Here is a 23,853-nt window from a genome sequence, read left to right as displayed (position 1 = left end):
ACCTGAAGGTTAATCCTGACACACTGTATTCCACTTGTTTGCCACACTGAAGGAAAGGAGTACTCAGATTGGCTGGTGATGTCTCATAGGCCCTTCTTTTTTTTTTTTTTTTTTAATTGATGTTTTAATGGTTTCTAACATTGTGAAATTTTTGGGTTGTACATTTTTGTTTGTCCATCACCATATATATGACTCCCTTCACCCCTTGTGCCCACCCCCCACCCCCACTGCCCCTGGTAACCACAGTCCAGTTTTCTCTGTCCATGTGTTGGTTTATATTCCACATATGAGTGAGATCATACAGTGTTTGTCTTTCTCTTTCTGGCTTATTTCACTTAACATAATATGCTCCAGGCCCATCCATGTTGTTGCAAATGGGACGATTTTGTCTTTTTTTATGGCTGAGTAGTATTCCATTGTATATATATACCACATTTTCCTAATCCAGTCATCAGTCGAGGGACACTTAGGTTGCTTCCACTTCTTGGCTATGGTGAATAATGCTGCAATGAACATAGGGGTGCATAAGCCTCTTTGGATTGTTGATTTCAGGTTCGTTGGATAGATTCCCAGTAGTGGGATGGCTGGATCATAGGGCATCTCTATTTTTAATTCTTTGAGGAATCTCCATACCATTTTCCATAGAGGCTGCACCAATTTGCATTCCCACCAGCTGTGTATGAGGGTTCCTGTTTCTCCACATCCTCTCCAACATTTGTTGTTTTTTGTCTTGGTGATTATAGCCATTCTAACGGGTGTGAGGTGGTATCTTAGTGTTGTTTTGATTTGCATCTCCCTGATGATTAGTGATGTTGAGCATCTTTTCATGTGCCTATTGGCCATCTGTATATCTTCCTTGGAGAAGTGTCTCTTCATTTCCTCTGCCCATTTTTTGATCGGGTTGTTTGTTTTTTTGTTGTTCACTTGTGTGAGTTCTTTATATATTATGGAGATCAACCCCTTGTCAGATGTATGTTTTGCAAATATTCTCTCCCAGCTGGTTGGTTGTCTGTTCATCTTGATTCTGGTTTCATTAGTCTTATAAAAGCTCTTTAATCTGATAAAGTCCCACTTGTTTATTTTTTCTTTAGTTTCCCTAGTCTGGGTAGGTATGTCATCCAAAAAGATTCCTTTAAAACCAATGTCAAATAGTGTGTTGCCTATATTTTCTTCTATGAGTTTTATAGTTTCAGGTCTCACCTTCAGGTCTTTGATCCATTTTGAGTTAATTTTTGTGAATGGCAATAGCACATGGTCCACTTTCATTCTTTTGCATGTGGCTGTCCAGTTTTCCCAACACCATTTATTGAAGAGACTTTCCTTTCTCCATTGCATGTTCTTAGCACCTTTGTCGAAAATTAGCTGTCTGTATATGTGTGGTTTTATCTCTGGGCTTTCAATTCTGTTCCATTGATCTGTGTGTCTGTTTTTGTACCAGTACCATGCTGTTTTGATTACTATTGCTTTATAGTATGTTTTGAAGTCAGGGATTGTGATGCCTCCTGCTTTGTTCTTTTTTCTTAGGATTTCTTTAGCTATTCGGGGTCTTTTGTTGCCCCATATAAATTTTAGTATTCTTTTTTCTATTTCTGTGAAGAATGTCATTGGGATTCTGATTGGGATTGCATTGAATCTGTAGATTGCTTTAGGTAATATAGACATTTTAACTATGTTTATTCTTCCAATCCACATGCATGGGATATCTTTCCATTTCTTTATGTCATCATGGATTTCTTTCAATAATGTCTTGTAGTTCTCATTGTATATGTCCTTCACCTCCTTGGTAAGATTTATTCCTAGGTATTTTATTCTTTTTGATGCAATTGTAAATGGTATTATCTTTTTGAGCTCTCTTTCTGTTAGTTCATTATTAGCATACAGAAATGCAACTGATTTTTGTAGATTGATTTTGTACCCTGCAACTTTGCTGTAGTTGTTGATTGTTTCTAATAGTTTTCCAACAGATTCTTTAGGGTTTTCTATATATACAATCATGTCATCTGCAAATAGTGAGAGTTTCACTTCTTCGTTACCTATTTGGATTCCTTTTATTCCTTTTTCTTGTCATAGGCCCTTCTTTTTATGTGAAAGCTGAAAAGTGTGAGAGAAGAGATAAGAAAGGAGAAAAGTGATGGAGTGAAAAGGGAACTACAGTAACTTTGATTATTGGTGCAGGCATGGTGGTTATAAGGAGTAGCAATTAGTTCCTTAAGTAGCCCATATTCCCACAGGGCAAAGAGAACCAGTGATAAAGAGACCAACGCTATTCTCTAGATAGCCAGAAATTCATTTGATACCATTGAAGCCTTAGAGTATCTCTAAGGGGCGGAGGTAAGATGGCATTGCCCATAGCAGGGGATTAGGGAAAGGAGAAATAGCCACTCTACTAGAGCTTGAGGAATCTTATGTGGGAGATAAATGGATATATGAAAGGAGGTGGAAAATGGGAGACCGATACAAGGAGGTACCTCTCAGTAGTTCCTTAGGGTACCACTCTGAAGATATATCAATATATATCAGTACTTTAGAAGGGCATTACAAGTAATAGTACAGTGAAAGCAGTGTCCTGTACTTAACAAAATCTGTAAGATTTATATCTCTGCTATAATGCTTACTAGTGAGAATTAGGACATTAAAGAAAATGTTCAGTTATGTTTTCTAATGCATCACTTTATTAAGGTGGTTCTTTGAGTTGGACCCCTGTGATTCTTCTTGTTTATTTTTATTTTTTTTGTGAGGAAGATTGGCCCTGAGCTAACATCCGATGCCAATCCTCCTCTTTTTGCTGAGGAAGGTTGGCCCTGGGCTAACATCTGTGCCCATCTTCCTCTACTTTATATGGGATGCCGCCACAGCATGGCTTGACAAGCAGTGCGTCAGTCTGTTCCCGGGATCCAACCCTTGAACCCCGTGCCGAAGCAGAGTGCGCGCACTTAACCGCGTGCCACCGTGCCGGCCCCTCTTCTTTTTTATTTTAATCTCTCTTTTTCTCTTTAATTTTTTTCTTCAATTTTATAACTGAGGGAAAACATACTTTGAAAAATTATTCTTTATACTGTTTAAGATGTCGAGAAAGTATATAGGACATCTTAGATTTGCATTCAAAAGTAGTTTAAAAGAGAATGTCTGAAGTTTAAAGTGCCATTCTTCAGATAGCTGGAAAACTCGACTACATAGCATTTCTCAGTAGAGTGATCTTTTTGGTATTCCTTCCCTCTTCTGGGTGGAGTTTGTAGTCTCCCACCAGGCTGTGTGCATTACTTTTCAGCATATACATTTACCATTGTGGTATGGAGCGTGTTGTTTGGCAACAGAAGAAGATCAGTAACTAAGAAAGATATGTTTTGTTTCTGTGGCCTAGGCCAAATTTCCTGTGTTACTTAAGCATTTTCTGGGGCTGGAGTGTTCTACAGTGGATAGGCAGAGGAAGTCAACTCGAGATTATGGAATTTTTGCTCCCCCTCAGAACTTGGGTAATTAGTTTTACACTATTTAAATATGAAAAAAATTCAGTTAATGACTGTTGATTCTAATATGTTAACTAAAAATATAGAGGCTCATTGTGATTATCATAAACTTTGAGTTGAAATAGATCCATTTCCCCAACAAAGTGTTATGGTGTTCTTTAAGGATATTGTGAGTTACAGTTAGACTCGTTTGATAAAGCACTTTTTTGGTGTTCATGCTTATTATAAAATACTGTTTTGGTTTTATTTTCAGGAAATAAATGAGCTGATTTACAACAGGGAGAAATATGAGCCAGATTAGCTAGTTCCTCCTGAGGAAAAATAAGAATCATTAACAGCATGTATAATTAATGTGCAGTCAAGTAGTAAGCTTTACGTACGTTACAGCTATAGTTTACTTTTGTTGTTATTAGAAAGTTATTCAGATTTGCTGCAAAATTATACATATATGTGCTTGAGTTTTATGAGGATGGTTATTTAAAGATTTATTGTCTACTGTATTTCTTAAGAACTGACCTAATTTGCAAATAACATTGACCTGAATCGCTCAATTCATATCCCAAGTAACTTCTCTAACTACCAAAGCCTTTGTCTTTTGTTTGCAATTTAAATCTATTGTAATAAAAGAAAAAGCTTTAAAAAATGGATATGCAACCTGATTAATTAAAAAAATAGGGGCCGGCCCGGTGGCATAGTGGTTGAGTGCATGCGCTCTGCTGCGGCGGCCACGGGTTTGCAGGTTCGGATCCTGGGCGTGCACTGACGCATCGCTTGTCAAGCCATGCTGTGGTGGCGTCCCATCTATAGTGGAGGAAGATGGGCACAGATGTTAGCCCAGGGCCAGTCCTCCTCAGCAAAAAGAGGAGGATTGGTGACAGATGTTAGCTCAGGGCTGATGTTCCTCACACACACACAAAAAAAATCAGGGTGAACTTGATGTAATGGCAGTTAAAGTGGCAGGGAATTAAATTAATATTTTATAGGTGATATTAGCAATTCTTATTTCCTATTATCTCATTATTTAATATACTCAAAAATTCCTGGAGCTTTGACCAGAGGTTGATGGTAAACCTAATTGTTGTTCTATTTTCCCAAATAGAACTTGTAATTGTTTTTCCTTTATGAGGATACATTATTGGTATGTTTCTTTAATATAGCTAGAATTAGTTGAAAATTATTGAAACAAAATAAGTTTGCTAAATTACATCAATGTACTTAACACAATATAGCTATCCTATGTGTGAAGGGATCTTATCCAAAGAATGCTCTTTAATTTTCTTCCTTACCCACTTCTCATTTTCCCCTTTTGTTTTCAAAGAGAAACTGCTAGTCTGGGTAGATTCAAGGCATCTTTAAGAGAAAATGTCTTGGGAAGCCCCAAGGAACTGATGAAGTTAAGCGTGCCATCATTAGTGTATGCTGTTCAGAACAACATGGCTTTCCTAGCTCTTAGCAATTTGGATGCAGCAGTGTACCAGGTAAGTGGAGCAAATGATAACGAAAAGCATAGAATCTTAAAAAATGTTTTCATGGTGAAAAGATTGTTATTAACCCTTTATCACATTATCAAACATTTTTCTTGATGATACTATTAATGATATCAGAAATAATATATTTGTGTCAGAGACTAATGTTAACTGAGTTCATTAATTCATTGTTTTGTTTCTAGGTGACCTACCAATTGAAGATTCCCTGTACTGCTTTATGTACTGTTTTAATGTTAAACCGGACACTTAGCAAATTACAGTGGATTTCAGTTTTTATGCTGTGTGGTGGAGTCACACTTGTACAGTGGAAACCAGCCCAAGCTACGAAAGTTATGGTGAGAAAGAAAATGCTTACCATAACTGAAATAGGGAACTTCCTAGGTTTTATAATGTCAGATAGTCACACTGCTGAATGGAGCACAACTATATTCCTTTGACTGAAAATCATCTTTGCCCTATAGATGGCTTTTTTCCCCTTAGGATAATGTTATTATTAAGGATAATAATCCTTATTGGCTTCCTTTTGTTTTTTGAGGGGAATATGCATACAAAATGTTAGAGATGGAAGGTACCTTAAACTTAATGTAATCCACCTCCTTCATTTTATAGATGACAAAATGTTCAGAACTTCTGCACCTCTTTTAGACATTTTCTCAGAAGCAATGAGCAAGGTTTTCTCCATCTAATTTTCATCTTCTCCCTCAACTCACAAAGTTTTTTATCCTTTTGCACATACTCCCATTGTCAGTGATACGGATTACAAGGGAGTAGTGTTTTTACTGATAATTGATAACTAAACTAGGGCAAAAAGTGCCCTTTACTTCTCCCTCTTAGTTTGTTAAGAGTTAAATGTTAAGGTACATACTTGATGGTTTTTTAATGTTCTATGCTTTAATTGGTTATTTTCCCAAAGCAAAGTGGGAGGGGGAACTCTAGTGAATGACCTTCTGAAAGTCAGCAGCTTTCCTCTACAACTGAATACCCTTCTTCAACTCTGAGCAAATGAAAGACCATGGTTCTCTTAGGGCATGTATGGAGAGCCTGGGAAAGGAGAAAGCCAGTTCCTTTTTATTGTAGTTACTTTCTAGCCTGGTGGGGAAAATTTTTTTTTCCAGAAAATGAGTTTTAGATTAATATTTATTGTCTTCACATGATGTTTACGCATGCTCATATTCTTGGTGACATTTCAAAACACTGATCAAATATGCACTGCACATTTAACTCAGTTGTAGACCTGCAGAGAAATAATTTGTTTGGGAAGGCAAACACATGGAAGTTAAATATGAGCTTTAAGTAACTCCTCACTCCATTAGAAAAGATATTAGGTCCACCTCACGTAGGTAATGTATGTGAAAAGCTTAGTAAGCTAAAGCAGAGTATAGGGCAGCTTATCTTACTTTTAGAACACTCTGGAAAATTCTTTCATGTTTTAAACAGAATGCAGCTTCCTGGAACTGCCTCTCATTGTTCTTTGTTCTTCTGAGAATAACTCAAATCCCTACTAACTCCATATGATGATCCTTTGAATGTCTGAGGACGTCACATCTCCACCATCCAAGACTTTTTCCCTCCCCCATTGAGACAACCCCGTCGATTCTTTCTATAATATGATTTCTAGAGGCTTTCCGATCCCTGCCTCTTGCCCCAATACTGCCTTGTATTTCTCTTCTAGATGCATTCATCTGTTATTGTTCCTTAGTACAGTCATGCTCTGCATGACATTTCGGTCAATGACAGACCGAGTATATGACAGTGGTCCCCTAAGATTAGTACCATATAGCGTAGGTGCCTAGGTTTGTGTAAGTACACTCTATGATGTTCACGACAAAATTGCCTATCAATGCATTTCTCAGGATGTATCCCTGTCATTAAGCAACATGTGACTATATCCTAAAACTTCACACTGTCTCCATGTGTTGACTGAGCAGTGTGAAGTACAGCTTGCTAATTACCTCCTTTGTTCTGAATACTAGGGACTTGGTAAATCAGCATAAGATTATATTAGTTTTTTGGGGGGGTAGAGGAGGATATCCATTCTATAATTGATTATATACAACCACATGTAGCTGTTTCACATAAAATACAGTTTGTCTCAAATGTGTCTTGTGCAGTGGCTTCTTCTAAACCAAAACGCAGGATATGTTTGTATTTATTAAGCTTATCTCATTAGCTTTGGGTCATTGTTCAGGCCTTTTAGTTCTTTTCAGTCCTATCCGTTATTAGCTTTTTTTTTTTGAGTATTATGCTTTCTACAGATTCAACAAATATGTCTTCTGGGTCTTCACTGAAAATTTTAGACAGGACAGGACCAGAGTTGTTATACCTTTAGACTGAGTTTTAGCTTGAGTTTTTTTCTTGCTTAGTAAACACTCTCTCTCAGTTTTTATGGGTCAGGAATTTGAGGGTGCCTTGGCTAAGTAGTTCTGGCTTGCAGTCTCTCATCGGGTTGCAGTGGAGATGTTGCCTAGGGCTGCAGCCAACTGAAGGCTTGACTGGGCCTGAGGGTCTGTTCCGTGGGTGGCTCATTCATATGCATCGCGAGTTGGTATTGGTTGTTGGTCTGGCTTGATTTTATTCTATTAATTAGCACTTTGCTGTATGAGCGTTCACTCAGCTATGAATAGAATCGTACTGTTATCCTCACTTCGTTCTCTGGCTTGTTCACAAAAATATTATGCAAATCTGTTGAGATTTCTTGCTAAACATTATCTCTATGGAATTTCCCTTACCACTTACACTAGGAACCCTTGAGTAAGGAAATTTGGTATGTCTCCCTCTTAGGGAAGCCACACTGTTTTCTAGTGATGACCATTAAAATTTTTAAGTTCCTCAAGTCATCTGTTCTAGCATTTTGCTAGTAATCAGTAATTACAGTTACGGCTGCAGTCATTTATACAGCACTAAATACCATCAGTATTCTAAGTGCTTTACATATAACAACTCACTTAGGCCTACAACAAACATATGAGGCTCATATTGTTTTTATTTCCATTTTCAGATGAGGAAGCTGACAGGCAAAGAGGTTAGTAATGTGTCCACAGTCACACTGCTTGAACCCAGGTAGCGTGGCTCCAGAGCCTGTGCTGAATGCACTGGGCTGCCCTATAGGTCTCAAGAAGCCATCTGTAATTTCTGCAGTTTTTCTTTCTCTCTGCCTTTTTGAAAATCAGGCCAGTATTTGCCCAATTCAAATTTTCTGGCATAGCTTCCATTCTCCATTATTCCTCAAAGATATAGTGATCAGTATCTTGATTTGCTACTATTCTTGGTCAAGATACTTTTCAATTTATTTTCTTTAGCTAAGTATTCTTATAATAGCAAATCAGGTATCTTGGACTTGTTTCCTTTTAAATATGTTTACTTATTTATGTATTATTTAAAAATTATTATTCACAGAGAAAATGGAAACTAGATTTGGGTAACTCTTATTTTATTGCCATATAACAGTCTGTCATCTCACCCAAGAAGCATACTCTTTTCTTCCTGAACTAAACAGACTTTTAAAAGCATTCTTAAATGTTGTAAAGTATTTTTGCAGGCCTCCACTTATTCTGAGTTTTCAATTTCTTGATACTAAAATTCCTGGTTAGATTCCTCTTGGTTATGTGTACTGCAGTTCTTTTTATAAAATCAGAATTCATTGCAGATACCCTTAATTAGTCACCTTGATTTCTTTACATATTCTTGTTTTACTCTTCACCAGAATCTCATTCTTTAAAACCTCGTATCCTTCTTGAACCATATTCCTGCTAGCTATGGAATTCTAACTTGAAGTTTTATTTTTTTGAATTTTGATTTATTCAAGACCGGAGCCTCTGTTTCTTAACTGTGCTGTGTTTGGCTGTTACTCCTGCTAAAATGACATGGTTGCTGTTTTCCAAAGTTTCCGTCACTTCTACTTCATCACCCAGCAGTTTATTAGAATTAAGCCCAGAGAAGCACTATCTATCACTGTTTTTCCTAACTGTAGAGAGATTAAACTGGCAGAAAAGCAAGACAAGAATTTATCAGATACTATTTTTGGTAGCTTGAGCTTTCTAGCTGTTGTTGGGATAGGAGAAATCTCACACCGTTATTTTTTTCTCATATCTAGCCACTCTTACAGATTGTATTAGGAAAGTATCCGTGTTTATCAACTGTAGTCTATAATAGTGGTTCTCAAACTTCAGTGTATAGCAGAATCAACTGGAAGGTTGAAAGAGATTGCTGGGCCCCATCCCCATAGTTTATGATGTAGTAGGTCTGGGGTGGGGGCTGTCAATTTTCATTTCTAACAAGTTCCCAGGTGATGATGCTGCTGTTGTTCCAAGGACCATACTTTGAGAACCACTAGTCCATAATATCTTCTATTTCTCCTTTTATCTTCATGCAAATGTTTTAGACCACACTTTCTTTCTCAGGTACTTATATCAGGTTTATTTATTTTGAACAAGGTATGTGCTTGTCAAACATTACAGTCATGCATCTCAACCCTTTAGTTTCACTGTTACTACTGAGATAGTATTTATCTTTGAGGAAAGACATGAAAGCTCCTGAGGGTTACTTGAGGGAAGAAAAAGAACATAAAGTTGAAACAGTAGGTTGGGGCCCATATACATGCATCTGTTAGCACAGTATTATGATTATATATACCCGTCAATCTCTCCCATCCATGAACTATTTAAGAACCAGAGCTGTGTATCATCTTCATCTTTATTTATTTAGTATATAACACAGTATATTTGGTACATAGCAGGTATGCTATTAATATTTGATAAAAATTCAGTAAAGTAGGAAATCTTAAAAGTCATTACTTCATCCTGTAAGTGATAGGGAATAAGTAAAAGTTAAACTGTTACCGTTTCCATGATTGATGCTGTAAGGGCTGAGTTAGAATGGTGGCAGAAGTTAAAATTAAGAGGCAGGCTGACTATGCAAAATTCTATACTAGGGTACTCCTGGTTATTAGGAAATAGGTACACATGTTATATTAAGCATTTACTATGGTTGCAATTTGAGGGACACATTGTTAACTTAAGTGCTTTGGATAATATCTGGGATGGTCCCATCTTACTCTATAGAATAGCTGTGTCTGATATGGCACATACTTTCAGTATAACTGTAACACAGATTTTTGTATTCATTTATTTGGTCTCTTGAATGAATTCTATTTATTAGTCACTAAAAATAACTTTTAAAACATTACTATTGCAGGTGGAACAGAATCCACTGTTAGGGTTTGGTGCTATAGCTATTGCTGTATTGTGCTCAGGATTTGCAGGTAAATCATAAAAGCATCATTTTATTCTGTTGTCAAATTTTTAAAAAAATCAAACTTTAAATAGGGATCTAGTTTATCTTGCCTTATCATAACTAACAAGTTTTATTTCCATTAAAGCTTACCTTCTTAGGTTTAGTTTTGTGTCAACTGTTTTTCCAGTAAATGCATGGTAGTGTTTAAGTCAGTTCAGACCTCAATCCTTATTCATACTTGCAGTTATCTGAGAATATACTTCTGTCATCCTTGACCATTCTCAGTCCAGCCAAGAACCCAAAGTAAATGAAAAAAGACCTCTAAAAATGGAGGAAGTTAGCCATCAGAAAGCTCAAGTTCCGTTTTCTTGGAACTGGCACTATCCTCAAGCTGGATTCTGCTGCTTTAAGGTGTTAGTTACCAGCTCAGTATCTGTTTTTCTCTTGTAACCTCAAGTTCTTCCTCTGCTTCAACAGATTAGGAACTATGGTGTAGGGGGGAAAGAGGGGTGGGGTGGAGAATTCCTTAGAAAGCTTAACACATAAAAAGTCACAGCAAAAAGGGAGGGACAAGAGCCAAAATCACTAACATCAAATAAACATGAAAGTCTGGAATCTTCTGTGTAGGGACAAGCAATCCTCTATTGAATCAAGAAGAGAGAAAGTAAGAATGTTAAGTGTAACATAAGAAATTGAAACGTGTTTTAGAGGGCCGGCCCTGTGGCTTAGCGGTTAAGTGCGCGTGCTCCGACGCTGGCTGCCCGGGTTCGGATCCCGGGCGCGCACCTACGCGCCGCTTCTCCGGCCATGCTGGGGCCGCGTCCCACATACAGCAACTAGAAGGCTGTGCAGCTATGACATACAACTATCTACTGGGGCTTTGGGGGAAAAAAATAAATTAAAAAAAAAAAAAAAAAAGAAATGTGTTTTAGAAATAGTGCCAACAGAGAAGAAACTGAAGGTTCTTTTTAGTCAAGAGTATATTAGTTACAGCTATATGAATTTATTATTTATCTTTATTGGTGCTGTTTCAAGAGTTAGGACTGTTTTTATTCTTTACTAGGAAGGTAGGCTGGATATAGAAGTGAAATATTGCTTGTAAAAAAAAGTTTGATAAGAGGGGAAAATATAAATATAGGAAGATACTTAACATGCTAAATTTTTATTTTTAGGAACCAGTAAATGAGAAAGAAAAATTGAGTTACCCCAAAAATAATAAACTATTTGATTTTTAGCATTATTTTGAACAATTAAATGTGTCCAACATTCTGTTTAGTTCAGTGTCTCAATACACAATTGAGGAAACTCTGGAGTAACTAAGCACTGAATAGTTAAATGGTTTTCCCAGATAGGAAAATCGAAGGTGGAAATAGGAATAGCTGTTGTATGTTTGTTCCCATTCTCTGGCTCTTTTCAACAAAAATTCATCAAAAAGAATCTTGTTTTTCATTAGAATGTTTAGTTTATTAGTACTTTAGTGGCAATTCCTAAGTCTCTAATTAACATGGTATTTATAACTAAGATCTTTAATGTTCTTGTTAAATATGCATTCATTTTACGTATAAAACTTACAGCAGTGGTATGTGATTTTGGGTGCGGTGGGGGGGCAGTCATCTGCTCTTTTGGAGTATCTGAAAAAAGCTATGGACTCTCAACCCCAGAAAAATGCGCACACACACAAAATGTATTAGCTAGTTAGGGAGTTCATGGTCCTTCTGACATTGTCTATGAACTTGGCTTGTGGAACCCTGCTTTATAGAAAAATGGCTTCACTCAGCAAGTTCCATTTAAATTTTATTTTGGTTTTGTTACTTTGAAAAAAATCCCAAGTGGTGATTATACAGGTTATTTTGCAAAGCTGGAGTATTCATTACCAGGCAGATATTATAGGGGTATGATTAAGATAATTGACTCTAATAGTATAGTTTTCCAGCTGACCAAAGTAAGTCTTTTATTGGCATTAACAGAGAGCTTTTGTGATCTATCTCACTGCTATAATAAAGGCAGAAGCTGTTCTTAATAATTTGAATCTCTTGTTAAATGCAGGTTAGAAAGTTCCCTCTTAGCTATTAATTCTATATGCTCTGTAAAAATACAAATTGGTAATGTTCAGTATGCCATGTGTCAAACCAATATAATAAATGTGCATTTAATTAATGTAAAATGTTTGGTCCCCAAATCATATACTTTATATTATCGTATCTCTAGGTTATTGTTCTAAATGAAAGACATTTTAAATTAATTTCTAATAATATCTTTATTTCATATTTGCATGTCTAATTTTCTTTCAGGAGTATATTTTGAAAAAGTTTTAAAGAGTTCAGACACTTCCCTTTGGGTGAGAAACATTCAAATGTATCTATCAGGGATTGTTGTGACATTAGTTGGCGTCTACTTGTCAGATGGAGCTGAAATTAAAGAAAAAGGATTTTTCTATGGTTACACATATTATGTCTGGTTTGTCATCTGTAAGTATCCAGGAATTAAAGGTTCTGGGTAGATCTTTTTTTTTAAAGTTAGATGTCTGTTTTAAGCCTTTATAGCATTTTGAAATTGTTCCTTTGACACTGAACACCAGTTTGAAAATGCAATTTTGGTTTTATTGACTTTGTTTTGTGGCATAGCTATCCCAAAGCAATTTTGCCTTCACAATCAAAAGCATCTAATGTGTTAGCAATAAATGTGTACCATTTAGTAGTAGACCACATAGCCCTTTGGGCCTCTGAAAAACAATGTTGTTTTGTAGGAACTACTATTCAATTTTAGTGCAAACTCCCTCAGATGGCTGCTTCTAAGGAAAACAGTATTTCCTAGGTAAATTAGTATGGCATCTCTGGGGATGAAAACTGCCTCACCGTCATAGAATGTTTCATTTATTTGGGTGCTAAGATTTTCTTTCTTTCTGTATACAAGTTCTTGCGAGTGTTGGAGGCCTCTACACTTCTGTTGTGGTCAAGTACACAGACAACATCATGAAGGGCTTTTCTGCAGCAGCAGCCATTGTCCTTTCTACCATTGCTTCAGTGATGCTGTTTGGATTACAGATAAGTATGTCTTAGTTTGTAGTGTTAAGTTTTGAACATGGAAGAGCTTCTCGCGTCCTTGATTCATTTGATCTTGTATTAAATATGGCAGTTGCTCTAAGTGTTAACAGAAATTCCTAGTTTTGTTACAATTTATTCTACAAGGAAGGCAGTTCATAGCTGTGTGGTATGTGGGTCAGCAGTACTTAGGTTGTTTAAATGATCCTAGAGCTTAAGCTGAGGGGTGCTGGTTCTGAGTGAAAGTGAGGGTGCTACTCAGTTACTAGGAAGAGCTTTTTTGCAGTCAAGGCCTTCCCATTCCCCAGGTGTTAGACACACGAGAACTTAAGCGCTTCAGGATGAATACCGGATTAGGTACGCAAACAAATAAGTATAAGGACTTTAGGAAATGATTACTTTCAGCAGTAGAATTAGAGTAAATTATCTAGTTTTATTTTGAGGAAAGAGCAGAAAACATCTTTCATTTCCCCCTTAGTTTGTACCTTCTGTTTTGGAGTTGGGTGTGAATTGGTTTTGAAACTACAATCCAAATCTAAATTTTCTTTTCTCTTTTATCTTTGTTTCATTTAATATGTAATTAATACAAAATTCATTACTATAGCTGGCATTCTGGCATCACTCCTATATTATTCCTTCTAATAGAATTTCCCCTAGCCCACATCCAGCATTAAGTTGGCTTCTGAATTATTTAAGCAGTGATGTTGACTGAACATTTCAGGGTGCTTTTGTGCTTAATAATCATTTTCTTTACCAATCAATTATACCATAAACTAATACTTGAGGAAAACCTGTCAAATATCCATATTAAGTAAAAGAAATAGACCTGGCCTATACTGGCCTATATTTATATTTCATTTTAAAATTGACCCTTGTTATAAATGCAAATAGAGGAATGCCAACCTTGTAGAAATCTTAGAAAACCATTTTATAGTATGGTTAAAATCTTGCCTGTTCCATTGATTAGCTGCGCAGTCTTGGGGAAGTTATTTAATCTATGTCTCAGTTTCTTCATCTGTAAAATGGGAATGATAGTACCACCTATGTCCTAGGGCTGTTTCAGGTGAAGTGCTTAGAATAGTGCCTGGCACAGAGTAAGTACTCTGTATAAAACCAACCATGTACCATTTCAGTGTCAGGTATTCATAGGCCCTCCTCTAGATGTTTTTCTGACCTGATTTGGGTGAACTTTTTTTTTTTCCTTGCCAATCTTGCTCTTTTTTTGCTGAAGAAGATTAGCCCTGAGCTAGTATCTGTGCCAACCTTTCTCTATTTTGTATGTGGGATGCCGCCACAGCATGGCTGATAAGTGGTGTAGGTCTGCACCCGGGATCTAAACCCATGAACCTAGGCCACTGAAGTAGAGCGCACCGAACTTAACCACTATGCCATCGGGCCAGCCCTAGGGTGAACTTTTTTTCCTTTTTTGGTAAGGAAGATTAGCCCTGAGCTAACATCCGTTGCCAATCCTCCTCCTTTTGCTGAGGAAGTCTGGCCCTGGGCCAACATTTGTGCCCATCTACCTCTACTTTATATGTGGGATGCCTGCCACAGCATGGCTTGATGAGCAGTGTGTAAGTCTATGCCTGGGATCCGAACCTATGAACCCAGGGCTGCCGAAGTGGAGCATGTGAACTTAACCACTATGCCACTGGGCTGGGCCCCCTAGGGTGAACTTTTAATTGTAGTTCTGGTCCATCCTTATGCTCAACAAATCCTTATGCTTTTCTTCCTAAGGAATATTTGGGAACGGTGTAAAATGCTTTTGGTCAATGTTCTGTCTTACTGATGGTCAGGGAAATTAATTAGAATGTCTCAGCAATCTTCCAGTTTCCTATTTAAATTTACTTTACCTCCTTCCCCTCTGAAGGCAGGGCTGGTCTTCTCTAGTTGGGATCACAGCTTGATGTCATTTCTCTGCACGCTATTTTTAAAGCTGTTAAGACTGTGCCATTGTCCTCCATGTAGAATACGGTGTAGTTTTGAACAGGATGTACAGTTTTGAAAGAGATTTTGACATAAGCATTTATTTATATAATGCTTACTTGTCAAGTTTGACAAGTTGTAATTTAGTTTGTTGTGTCCTAATTTTCAGGATTAAGATGGAAAAAAGACAAGGCCAGCAGAAAATTGGATTTTATTCAGTAAATCACCACCTCATCTCCTATTCAGAAATCTTCAATGGTTGAATCATTGGTCACTTATCTCTTTGAATTTTGCTCAACTACCTCTTACTCTAAATTTTCACAGGTTTCTAGTATCATGGAAAAGCCACATTCCACTGCCTTAAAAAAATCAGTGTATAGTAGTGTGTTCTTTGTCAGAGTGGTCCAGGACAGGCATACTTGTGTTCTTGAACAGTGTGTAGTCAGTGATTGTCACTCCCTTGACTTTACCACTTTTTTTGAGGGGGTAGGGGGGACTAGAATTGACGACCTTTCTAAACCTTATATCATAAAAATAGAACATTTAGATTTATTTTCCATAAGATCAGATATAAACGTACAGTTAAAAGTTTTCAAAATTTTATGTTGATCGTTGTTACATAGTTTTAAAGACAAATACAGATTAAGCTTTTTTTTTTTATTTTTTCTTTTCAGCACTCACCTTTGCTCTGGGTGCTCTTCTCGTATGTGTTTCTATATATCTCTATGGATTACCCAGACAAGACACTACATCCATCCAACAAGGAGAAACAGCTTCTAAAGAGAGAGTTGGTGTGTGATTTCAAGCCTCAAAAGAGATTCCTACTAAGACTAAACTATTTGCATTAAACTAGAGCCTTAAGTCAATGCCAGAAGGTAGCTTAAACAAAAACAACAAATTAGCTGAGTGGCATAAGAATTAAGAAGAAAGCTGTCTGAGTGAATTGCTACAAATATTTAACATGACCTGTTTGGGGTCAACCTGTTTTGTTTTCAAATGAAGGAATTATATTATTGTATATATAATGTACATACAAAGTATGGAGAGGATATCGTGTTAATAAAAATCACGTGAGGCTACAACAGTCAAAGTCACAAGGTTTGGGACAATGTTAAGGGTTAAAGTGCCAAAGCCATTTCTGTACTAACTGTTCTCTTGTTCAGGTACCAGGGGAGAAGGACGACCCCTCCTTGTTCTCCAATTCATGTATAGTATTTTGTCCCAGCATCAGTAAAGACCTAGCTCTTTTCTTACAAAAGAGAGGCAAAAACAAGACAGGATAGTTCAGAAACAAACTGAATGTGTAACTTCCCAAACTGAATCTATTTTATAACTCAGACAGTGATTTCTGGGTGTGACTGAGTACTCCTTTAACTGCTGTATTTGTGCCAGTCATTGTCTGGATTCATATTTCTTTGCTGTTAGATGATATACTTTTCTTCAAAAAATATTTCTAATGTCACTTTTGTACTTTTTTTTATAAAGTATGTTTAACTGTTAGGCTCTCAATAATTTGTGAAATTTCAGTGTTTTTAAAAAAATTTCTATAGAATGTTAATGGGGAAATTCAGCAATAAACTTAATATATTTATATGAAATCTGTTTGCTCACTTTCAGCACTGTAGATATGACCATTAAGGTAATGTAAAAACATAAACAAAAAACCCAAAACATTAAATTTTTAATTTTCCCTATGTTGGAATTATATCAACTAGGCTTCTTTGGTTGCAAATGATAGCTATAACCCACCTCCAGCTAGCCTTAAGCAAAAAAAAGAGTTTATCAGAAGGACTGCAGTCAGGGCTGTAGGGCTCTAGGTTGTAGGAATTAATGAACAGTCTGTTCAGGGAGTTACTTTACTTTTGGAAAGACTTGGCTCTACCCTTCACTGTCCCTGTGTCATTTCACTCAAGATTCAAATACTGAGGAAGCTACCTCAGATTTGGGAAGGGGAACACTTCTCCAAAGAAGTGGAGAGGGGTACTGGACACACAAAACATGTCCCAACTGTACATTTTTATTACATGGCTGGTTTATGCTAAGGAAATTTTAACGATAGTTTAAGTAGAAAATCAGCAGTCTGGAAACTAATTCACTTAAAATTGAGACTGCATGGATGAGTCTTTTCTAGGACTAAGAAGGTTTACCATACTTGCCAATATGAAGCTATGTTCATTCAACCAGAGAAGCTTTGGTTCATGCTAATCTGCTTCTCTATTTGTAAAAATAGATTGTCATTGGTATTCAGATGACTTCTTGTAGCCACATTTTAGCAAACCTGAATGGAAATGCTGGCAGATGAGAAGGGCTATACTGATCAAACAGATCACAGCCGACTCATGTTACCTAGAGTCATACAACATATACTTTACCAATATGCAGATACATGGAGGAAACGCTTTAAGAAACTCCATTTCAAATTATGGTTTTAACTAATGGACCAATTTTTACAAAAAGATACTACTACAATACTTGTAAAAGTAATTCCTTGCTATTCAAATGTACTCAGTTCCTGAGTGCACATAGTAAGAGTTACCTGTATCTATATCAATCAAAAGGATAAGCAACAAGATCTGTTCTCTGGAAGTAGTTGTCAGCTGTATTGGCAAAAAGGCTTGATTTCAGCCCCCCTAAATTTATTCAGAACTAGCCATAATTATAAGAAGATTGAGATTTTTTTCCCTCATCAATTTCATTTGATGAAAACATTAGATAATCTCAGTTATAAGTACAGTTTCTGGAAGAATGACATTGTAAGAAAACTCAAGCTAGAGTTTAAACTCTAATCCTTTACCCTCATTAGACCACAATGAATATTAAAAGATTTGACTTAGTTTTACAAAAGTCTATTTAGTACTTATTGACCATGAGGGAACTCAGATTTCTTTTTTAGGGGTAAAGATTTAAAAAGTTTGATAAATCACTTAGATTTAATAAAATATAGATTCTGACACAGAATAATAGTTTAAATTCTATTCTAAACAGCAAGGTATATAAGAATAGATAAGTAGAATTCACTTAGTATTTAAAAAGCCATTTTAATTAGAAATTACATCCTACATACAGGTGTTATTCCGAGAAGTTTCATTCCATTGGCCAGGACAGAACGGACAGCTCTGAAAAGATGAAGTCTAGCCTACAAAATAAATCAAAGAATTATTAAATGTTCAATTCAACAACAGGCTAACTATAAGTGAATAAATAAGAATGTTTTTAAAAGTAATTCTAACTTCTAATTAAAGTAGCAACAATATCGCAGTGCCCTGGGGTTTGCTGTGGGCAAGGGAAGACAAATTCCTAGCATCCCTTGTAATAAGACTGGTACCCACAGACTGGGGAGTAGGAGTGACAGGGTCATCAGATAGTACAGCCTCAGATAAGGGGACTCACCATTCTAACACTTGATGCAGGAGAATGTGTTTCAGAGCCTAGTATGTTGGAAAGTACATAAACACTGATTGTTATAGCCCAATTCTAATTATTACCTGAGTCTATAAGTACATTGCTGTAGTTGAACAGGATGCTATTTTAGAAACATTTACAAGACTGGGTCAGTAATATTAGTCCGAGGATGTGAGAGAGACACAGAATAAACACCCAACCTACCCCGGCCACTTCAGGAGGACTGTCTTTTACGTGCAGTGTTTTGTGTGCCACAGCTGCAAGATGACTGACCCGGGAAGAGAGAAATCATGGTTAAGAACAGCAGTAATTTCCTGTTGTAACATATAAGCTTGATATCTGATCTTACTCCCTCAAAGAAATCAAAGCCTAGAACCATTAAAGGATGTATCCAAAGTTGGAAAGCTGAGACTGGAATTCACTGCTTTGGTATAACAGGCAAAGTAAAACACCCTAAACTCGAGCTTTAGATTTTGGTCCTGGTTCTACTAATACCAGGTGGCAAATTCTTAAGATTATGATTTCATTGTCAGTTTTACAAGTATAAAGGATTCTTTTCTCATAATTAGTTTTCCTCAGTTAGGCATCCTTTACAAAGATGGAAGGTATAACACAGCCTGGCCTTTCCCCCTCTTACGGTGAGGAGGTGGGGTAGTTATCACTTTACTCTGCACACACACGGCCACTCTTCTTTAAAGCATCTTTTCTCTTTAGGTATGGTAAGTAGAACAATGTGCCAGAGAAGTGATGCTTATGACATTCATTTCAATGATTAAGTGACCTTTAATAAGACTTTCTGGCTTCTTCAACTCTACATGTCTAAGTGGAATTTAAAGGAAAAAAAAATCTTATTTAAATCTGGGGAAGACAAGGTAAAAAGCACAATCAGGAAAACAGTCCCAACAAATCTCTGATTTCAGTAAATCTTAAGTAAAAGCAAATATTTCCTTTCTTAACTAGCTTTATGGGAAGATACAGCCGTTGCTATTGAAGAACAGACTCAACTTAATCAGAGTTCCTAAAACAGCTACCATGAAATTTCCACCCAGTGTCACTGACTCACCTCCCAATTCATTCTCTACCCTCTAGGTGACTGATTTTTCTGTGCCTCTGCTTAAAACCTTTCTGTGGTTGCCACTGCCCTGAAAATAAGTCAAAATGCCTTAGTACATGGCAAAAAGGCCTATATATGCTTCATTTCTCATCCCTCCCAGGACTATGCTTGTAGTTCCTTTATAAAGTATAATGTTTTTGCTCAACTTAGGGCTTTTCCCTCCTTCTCTGCCACCTTGCTTCTCCTGATTAATAGCTACTTCTTTCCTCTGAGAAGCTCTCTCTGATCCTTCCAGGCTGGGCTGAGTGCCCTAACGTCGTCTCTTACGTCCACTCTATTATAACACATATGTGCTGTTCTGTAACCATCTTTGATGAAGCTGTTGCTTCCCATTCACTGGACTGTAGTGACCGTACCTTATATCACTGAAGGAATGAATGAACATTAATTGCCAATTTGCAAACATGAAGCAAGAATTCCTGTAACTTAAAGCACATAATTTTTTAGGCCAAGGGGTTTGTTTATAGCAAACTTTTAGATGAATGAAAGGTCATTTGTCAGATCAGGTCTCAAATGTCTTTTAACACCCGAAAATAGCAGGATAATAAAGTACCTTAGAGTTAGAAGGTAACTGACAATGTGCCTGGGTTGAAGGTCCTGAGATGACCTATAAAGCACCTCATCAAACCTAAAAGAAAGATGACAGGAGCAGTTGGCAGGGGAAGACTGCACATATTACACTGAGCTAAGGTGTTAAGACAAAGATCTAGGATGTAAAGTTGACTTGACAACATTAAGGGTAGAAGGTATATGAAAAAAAGACGTTGTGTACCTTTGAAGGTAAAGGCATGTTTTTCGTTCTTACAAATTCCTTGATGGCAGCTACTTTCTAAAACATCTTGATATCCCTTAGGCTGAGCCCATAGCAAAGACTCAAATCATGGCTGTTAAATTGAATGTGAAAAGCCTCTAGCCGTATTTAGGAATGTAATCTAGAAACTAGCAAATACAGTCTACCCTCAATGGCAAGAAAACCAGGTTGGCTTATTTTTCCTCACAAATTAGCCAAATGTGAATAAACGAATTCCTTCTGATCCCAGGAAAGAACCACTGACCATTGTGTGGCAATCAGAGAAAATTGCCTTGTTAACCACCCACATCCCTTCCAGAGGCTAATCTCTCCTGACAAGTCTGGCTTGACCAGTAATGCTTGTGAGAACTCAAAGGTGTAGTCTCTTGCCTAGTGTGGGGGCATCACATACACAGATATGTATTTGAGACTGTGAACTGAAACCAAGAAGCAAATGAAGGACTTAGGGAAGTTGTACAAAGGCAGGGATTTTTCTTCACTTATCAGAGAGAGTAAGAGGTGGATCCTTTCCAAAACTAAAAGGTTATGCTTTTACCAGGCTTTACATTCTCATACCATGACCTAGAGGATGTTAGGCACCTGGGCTAATTCAGCAGTGATATTTTTAAGACCTAAGGAGTGACCTTGAGCATGCCCTCTGTCTGCCCTCAAAGGGCAGACAATCACTTTTGGGTCATACCTTCAGGAAAATGCTGTCTAGAGAGACAGAAGACAAGGAGGCCTGTTCACTCCAGTGGTCAACAAACTATCAACAGTCATTTCACTAAGCAGAAGCTGACTTGATAATACTAGAAAATCATACCTGAGAAGATGCTGGAGAATTGAAATAGACTGTGGCTCTTGTAAACAAGCAGTGTTGAAGTCATTTAGATAACCACATCCAAAAGTCTCTTCCAAACTGTTACCAAAAGTTTAAAAACAAGAAAAGATTGAACAAGTCATCCAAGGACACATAATTGCAAGTGACGAACACCATGTCATATACACAGTCCTGCTCTCCCTAATACAGCCCTAGACTTTGAAGCTAACATTGTTTGACCTGATGCCTCAATTTCTCCTAAATCGTTTCTTCATCTGAAAACGGAGTATATTCTTTGGCAGGGTTATTCTGAGGACTAAATGAGGTAATATACATAAAAGCATTTCTTACATAGGCGCTCAATAAATAAATATTCTAAAATGCCACAAAAACCAAACATACCAGGAGGTCCACTGTGCTTTAACTAGTTTTGAATATGGATGTTGGAGAAGCCCAGAAAACAGGGCCTTTGGTCTTAGGACCACATCAGCCAAGCCCCACCCTGGGGAAGGCCCATGGGGCCCAGCGTTTCCCTGCAGCCTCCTTGTACCTGTGGAGGCGGGCGTGCGTGTACTGTAGGAAGACTCCTGTGTCCCCACGACTCTGGAAAACACGATCCCAGCTGAACTGATAGTCAGATAAGAGTAAACCTTTGAAGTCCTAAAACGACAGAGTCAAGCTTCAGCGCTGGGGTTTGTTCTAGTACCGAACAAAAGGGCTCACAGGAAGCAGTATGAACAGACCTGAATGATGAGCGCTGCCAGCCCGACCCTCTCTGCGGTCTCCTGTGGGTTCTCGAGTTCTTTAGTTGCTGAAACAGACAAAGGCAACTATCTTTAACTTGTGTGAATCTATAGAATCAGGGATTGAAGTGGAGATAAAATCTGCCAAACATATATGCTGACAGTGTCAAGAACAAACAGGTTCACAGCGGGCAATTTACTTTGCTAATTTAGGCTAATTTACCTTTGATAATGACACTTCCCCTGCCAACATTAAAGGGGAAGAAATACAAATTTGTTTTTCTTATCAATATCCCTTGTAAGACATTAGACATAGCTGGTTCTTATTTTTCCAAGGGTGAAGGTTAAACAAAGCCAAAAGGACTTGTGACTTGTATCCAGTTATATAAGGCAGGAGCTTTGCACAACCACTCCAACAAGGGAATGACAGTGCTGAAGCTGTCCATGAATGGAGGCCCAGGGTTATACCAATTCAGATTATTGAACTGAACAACACCTGAGCAGTAACTCTAAAAATTTTGGCACCTCTAATTCGTGCAAACTACTTTTGACAAGGTTAGTGAAATTTCAGTGGAGGAACGGTCATAATAAATGACACTGCACAAAAGTCCAGCAAAACATAAAAGTGGTACATAAGTTATGACTGTAACAACAAAAAAGTGAATTCACTCTTAACAGAAGCCATGTTCTGTAGCATCCTTAATTGGATCTCATTTAAAACATCTTCCAGAAAAGTAACATCTCCTCTTCGAGTCTTCATTCCCTGTACTACTCCAAAGGGCACGTGCTGGCACCTGAAATGGAGTGGGCATTTAGTTAACTGGAAACTAAAAAGAAGCTGGTAATCAAAATATATAATAATATCCTTTCAGAGATAACTTTTTCTCTCCTAGAGGGGATTTTAAAAATTAATAAGTTGAAATACAATGTGTTTTGTTGTATGTTACAAAAGATGTTAAACACAGCTTCACTTTATAGAGATAATCACTAGCACATGATGAAATTACTAGTTGCCTTAATGAAAAAAAGGAGATGGTGATTAAGAATTTTGAAAATCAAGCCACTGAGAGCAGCTGCCTAATAACACATTTATTAAATGTTTATAAGCCAGAAATTAAAATAACCAGGACATAAGTTAATGCAAAAAACAAATCTGCTTTTTTACACTAACATCTTGAGACAAAGAAGTGACATGTGAATGAAAATCTTCAACAACTTGTACATTTTTGGACTGGCAGACCTAACAAGGCTTTAATGATCCCGAGCAGGCAATTAAGAACTATGCAGACATTACCTTTCCGCCCAGTCATATCCCATGATCTGCAGTATCTGGAACACTTGTTGAAAATGCTTTTTTTGCCCTTTATCTGTCTTGGGAAGAAAATGTATTTACAATAAAAGAACAGTGATAAGTTAATATACATAAATAGGTTGGACATGAATCAAATTAACATGTTTTGACAGACCAGAGTTATTGTCAATTGATACATTTTAAACACACAAAGAGGACGGCAGTAGAAGAATGTCTCAGCTGAGCACTCCGTAAGAGGAAATAAGAGCTGCAGCACTCCACTGAGTCAGGAGGAAATCCGAACATATCTTCTGATTATTCTATTTAAATTCCTTCTCTCTCAGCTGTTATGACCTTTATCTCCAAGAAGGCCAAAGTTAAGCTCTAAAAAGATATTTAATGGCAACTTTTTTTCTTAGGGGAAAAGAAGGTTGCATATGGAAAGGAAGGAAAGCAGAATACTACTCAGCAATAAAAGGAACAAACTATTGATACATGAAACAGCTTGGGTGGATCTCAAGGGCATTTGTTATGCTGAGT

General features: G+C 37.2%; 2 protein-coding genes across 4 annotated transcripts in view; one reads left to right on the top strand and one right to left on the bottom strand.

Moving 5' to 3' along the window:
• SLC35A1 (solute carrier family 35 member A1) overlaps positions 1-16,751 on the top strand; it is a 31,380-nt gene extending 14,629 nt beyond the window's left edge. The window contains exons 3-8 of the mRNA XM_058566664.1: positions 4,786-4,945; positions 5,137-5,289; positions 10,148-10,214; positions 12,478-12,654; positions 13,100-13,234; positions 15,828-16,751. Coding sequence (XP_058422647.1) covers positions 4,786-4,945; positions 5,137-5,289; positions 10,148-10,214; positions 12,478-12,654; positions 13,100-13,234; positions 15,828-15,952 — 817 coding nt within the window. The 3' untranslated portion in view covers positions 15,953-16,751. The remainder of the gene's footprint in view (positions 1-4,785; positions 4,946-5,136; positions 5,290-10,147; positions 10,215-12,477; positions 12,655-13,099; positions 13,235-15,827) is intronic.
• A 1,420-nt stretch (positions 16,752-18,171) lies between these two features.
• Positions 18,172-23,853, bottom strand: part of RARS2 (arginyl-tRNA synthetase 2, mitochondrial) — a 57,159-nt gene continuing 51,477 nt past the window's right edge. For 2 of the 3 annotated variants that reach the window (XM_058566660.1, XM_058566663.1), the window contains 8 exons: positions 23,317-23,393; positions 22,692-22,816; positions 22,023-22,090; positions 21,830-21,939; positions 21,283-21,378; positions 20,223-20,297; positions 18,760-18,823; positions 18,172-18,289 (listed from right to left, as the gene is read on the bottom strand). In XM_058566660.1, coding sequence (XP_058422643.1) covers positions 18,203-18,289; positions 18,760-18,823; positions 20,223-20,297; positions 21,283-21,378; positions 21,830-21,939; positions 22,023-22,090; positions 22,692-22,816; positions 23,317-23,393 — 702 coding nt within the window. In that variant the 3' untranslated portion in view covers positions 18,172-18,202. The remainder of the gene's footprint in view (positions 18,290-18,759; positions 18,824-20,222; positions 20,298-21,282; positions 21,379-21,829; positions 21,940-22,022; positions 22,091-22,691; positions 22,817-23,316; positions 23,394-23,853) is intronic. The other variant, XM_058566662.1, reaches the window with a different exon arrangement.

Source organism: Diceros bicornis, chromosome 23 (assembly GCF_020826845.1).
Source record: "Diceros bicornis minor isolate mBicDic1 chromosome 23, mDicBic1.mat.cur, whole genome shotgun sequence".
NCBI lineage: Eukaryota > Metazoa > Chordata > Mammalia > Perissodactyla > Rhinocerotidae > Diceros > Diceros bicornis.
The sequence above is the reverse complement of the archived record's forward strand: the minus strand, read 5'-3'. Positions and strand labels throughout refer to the sequence as shown.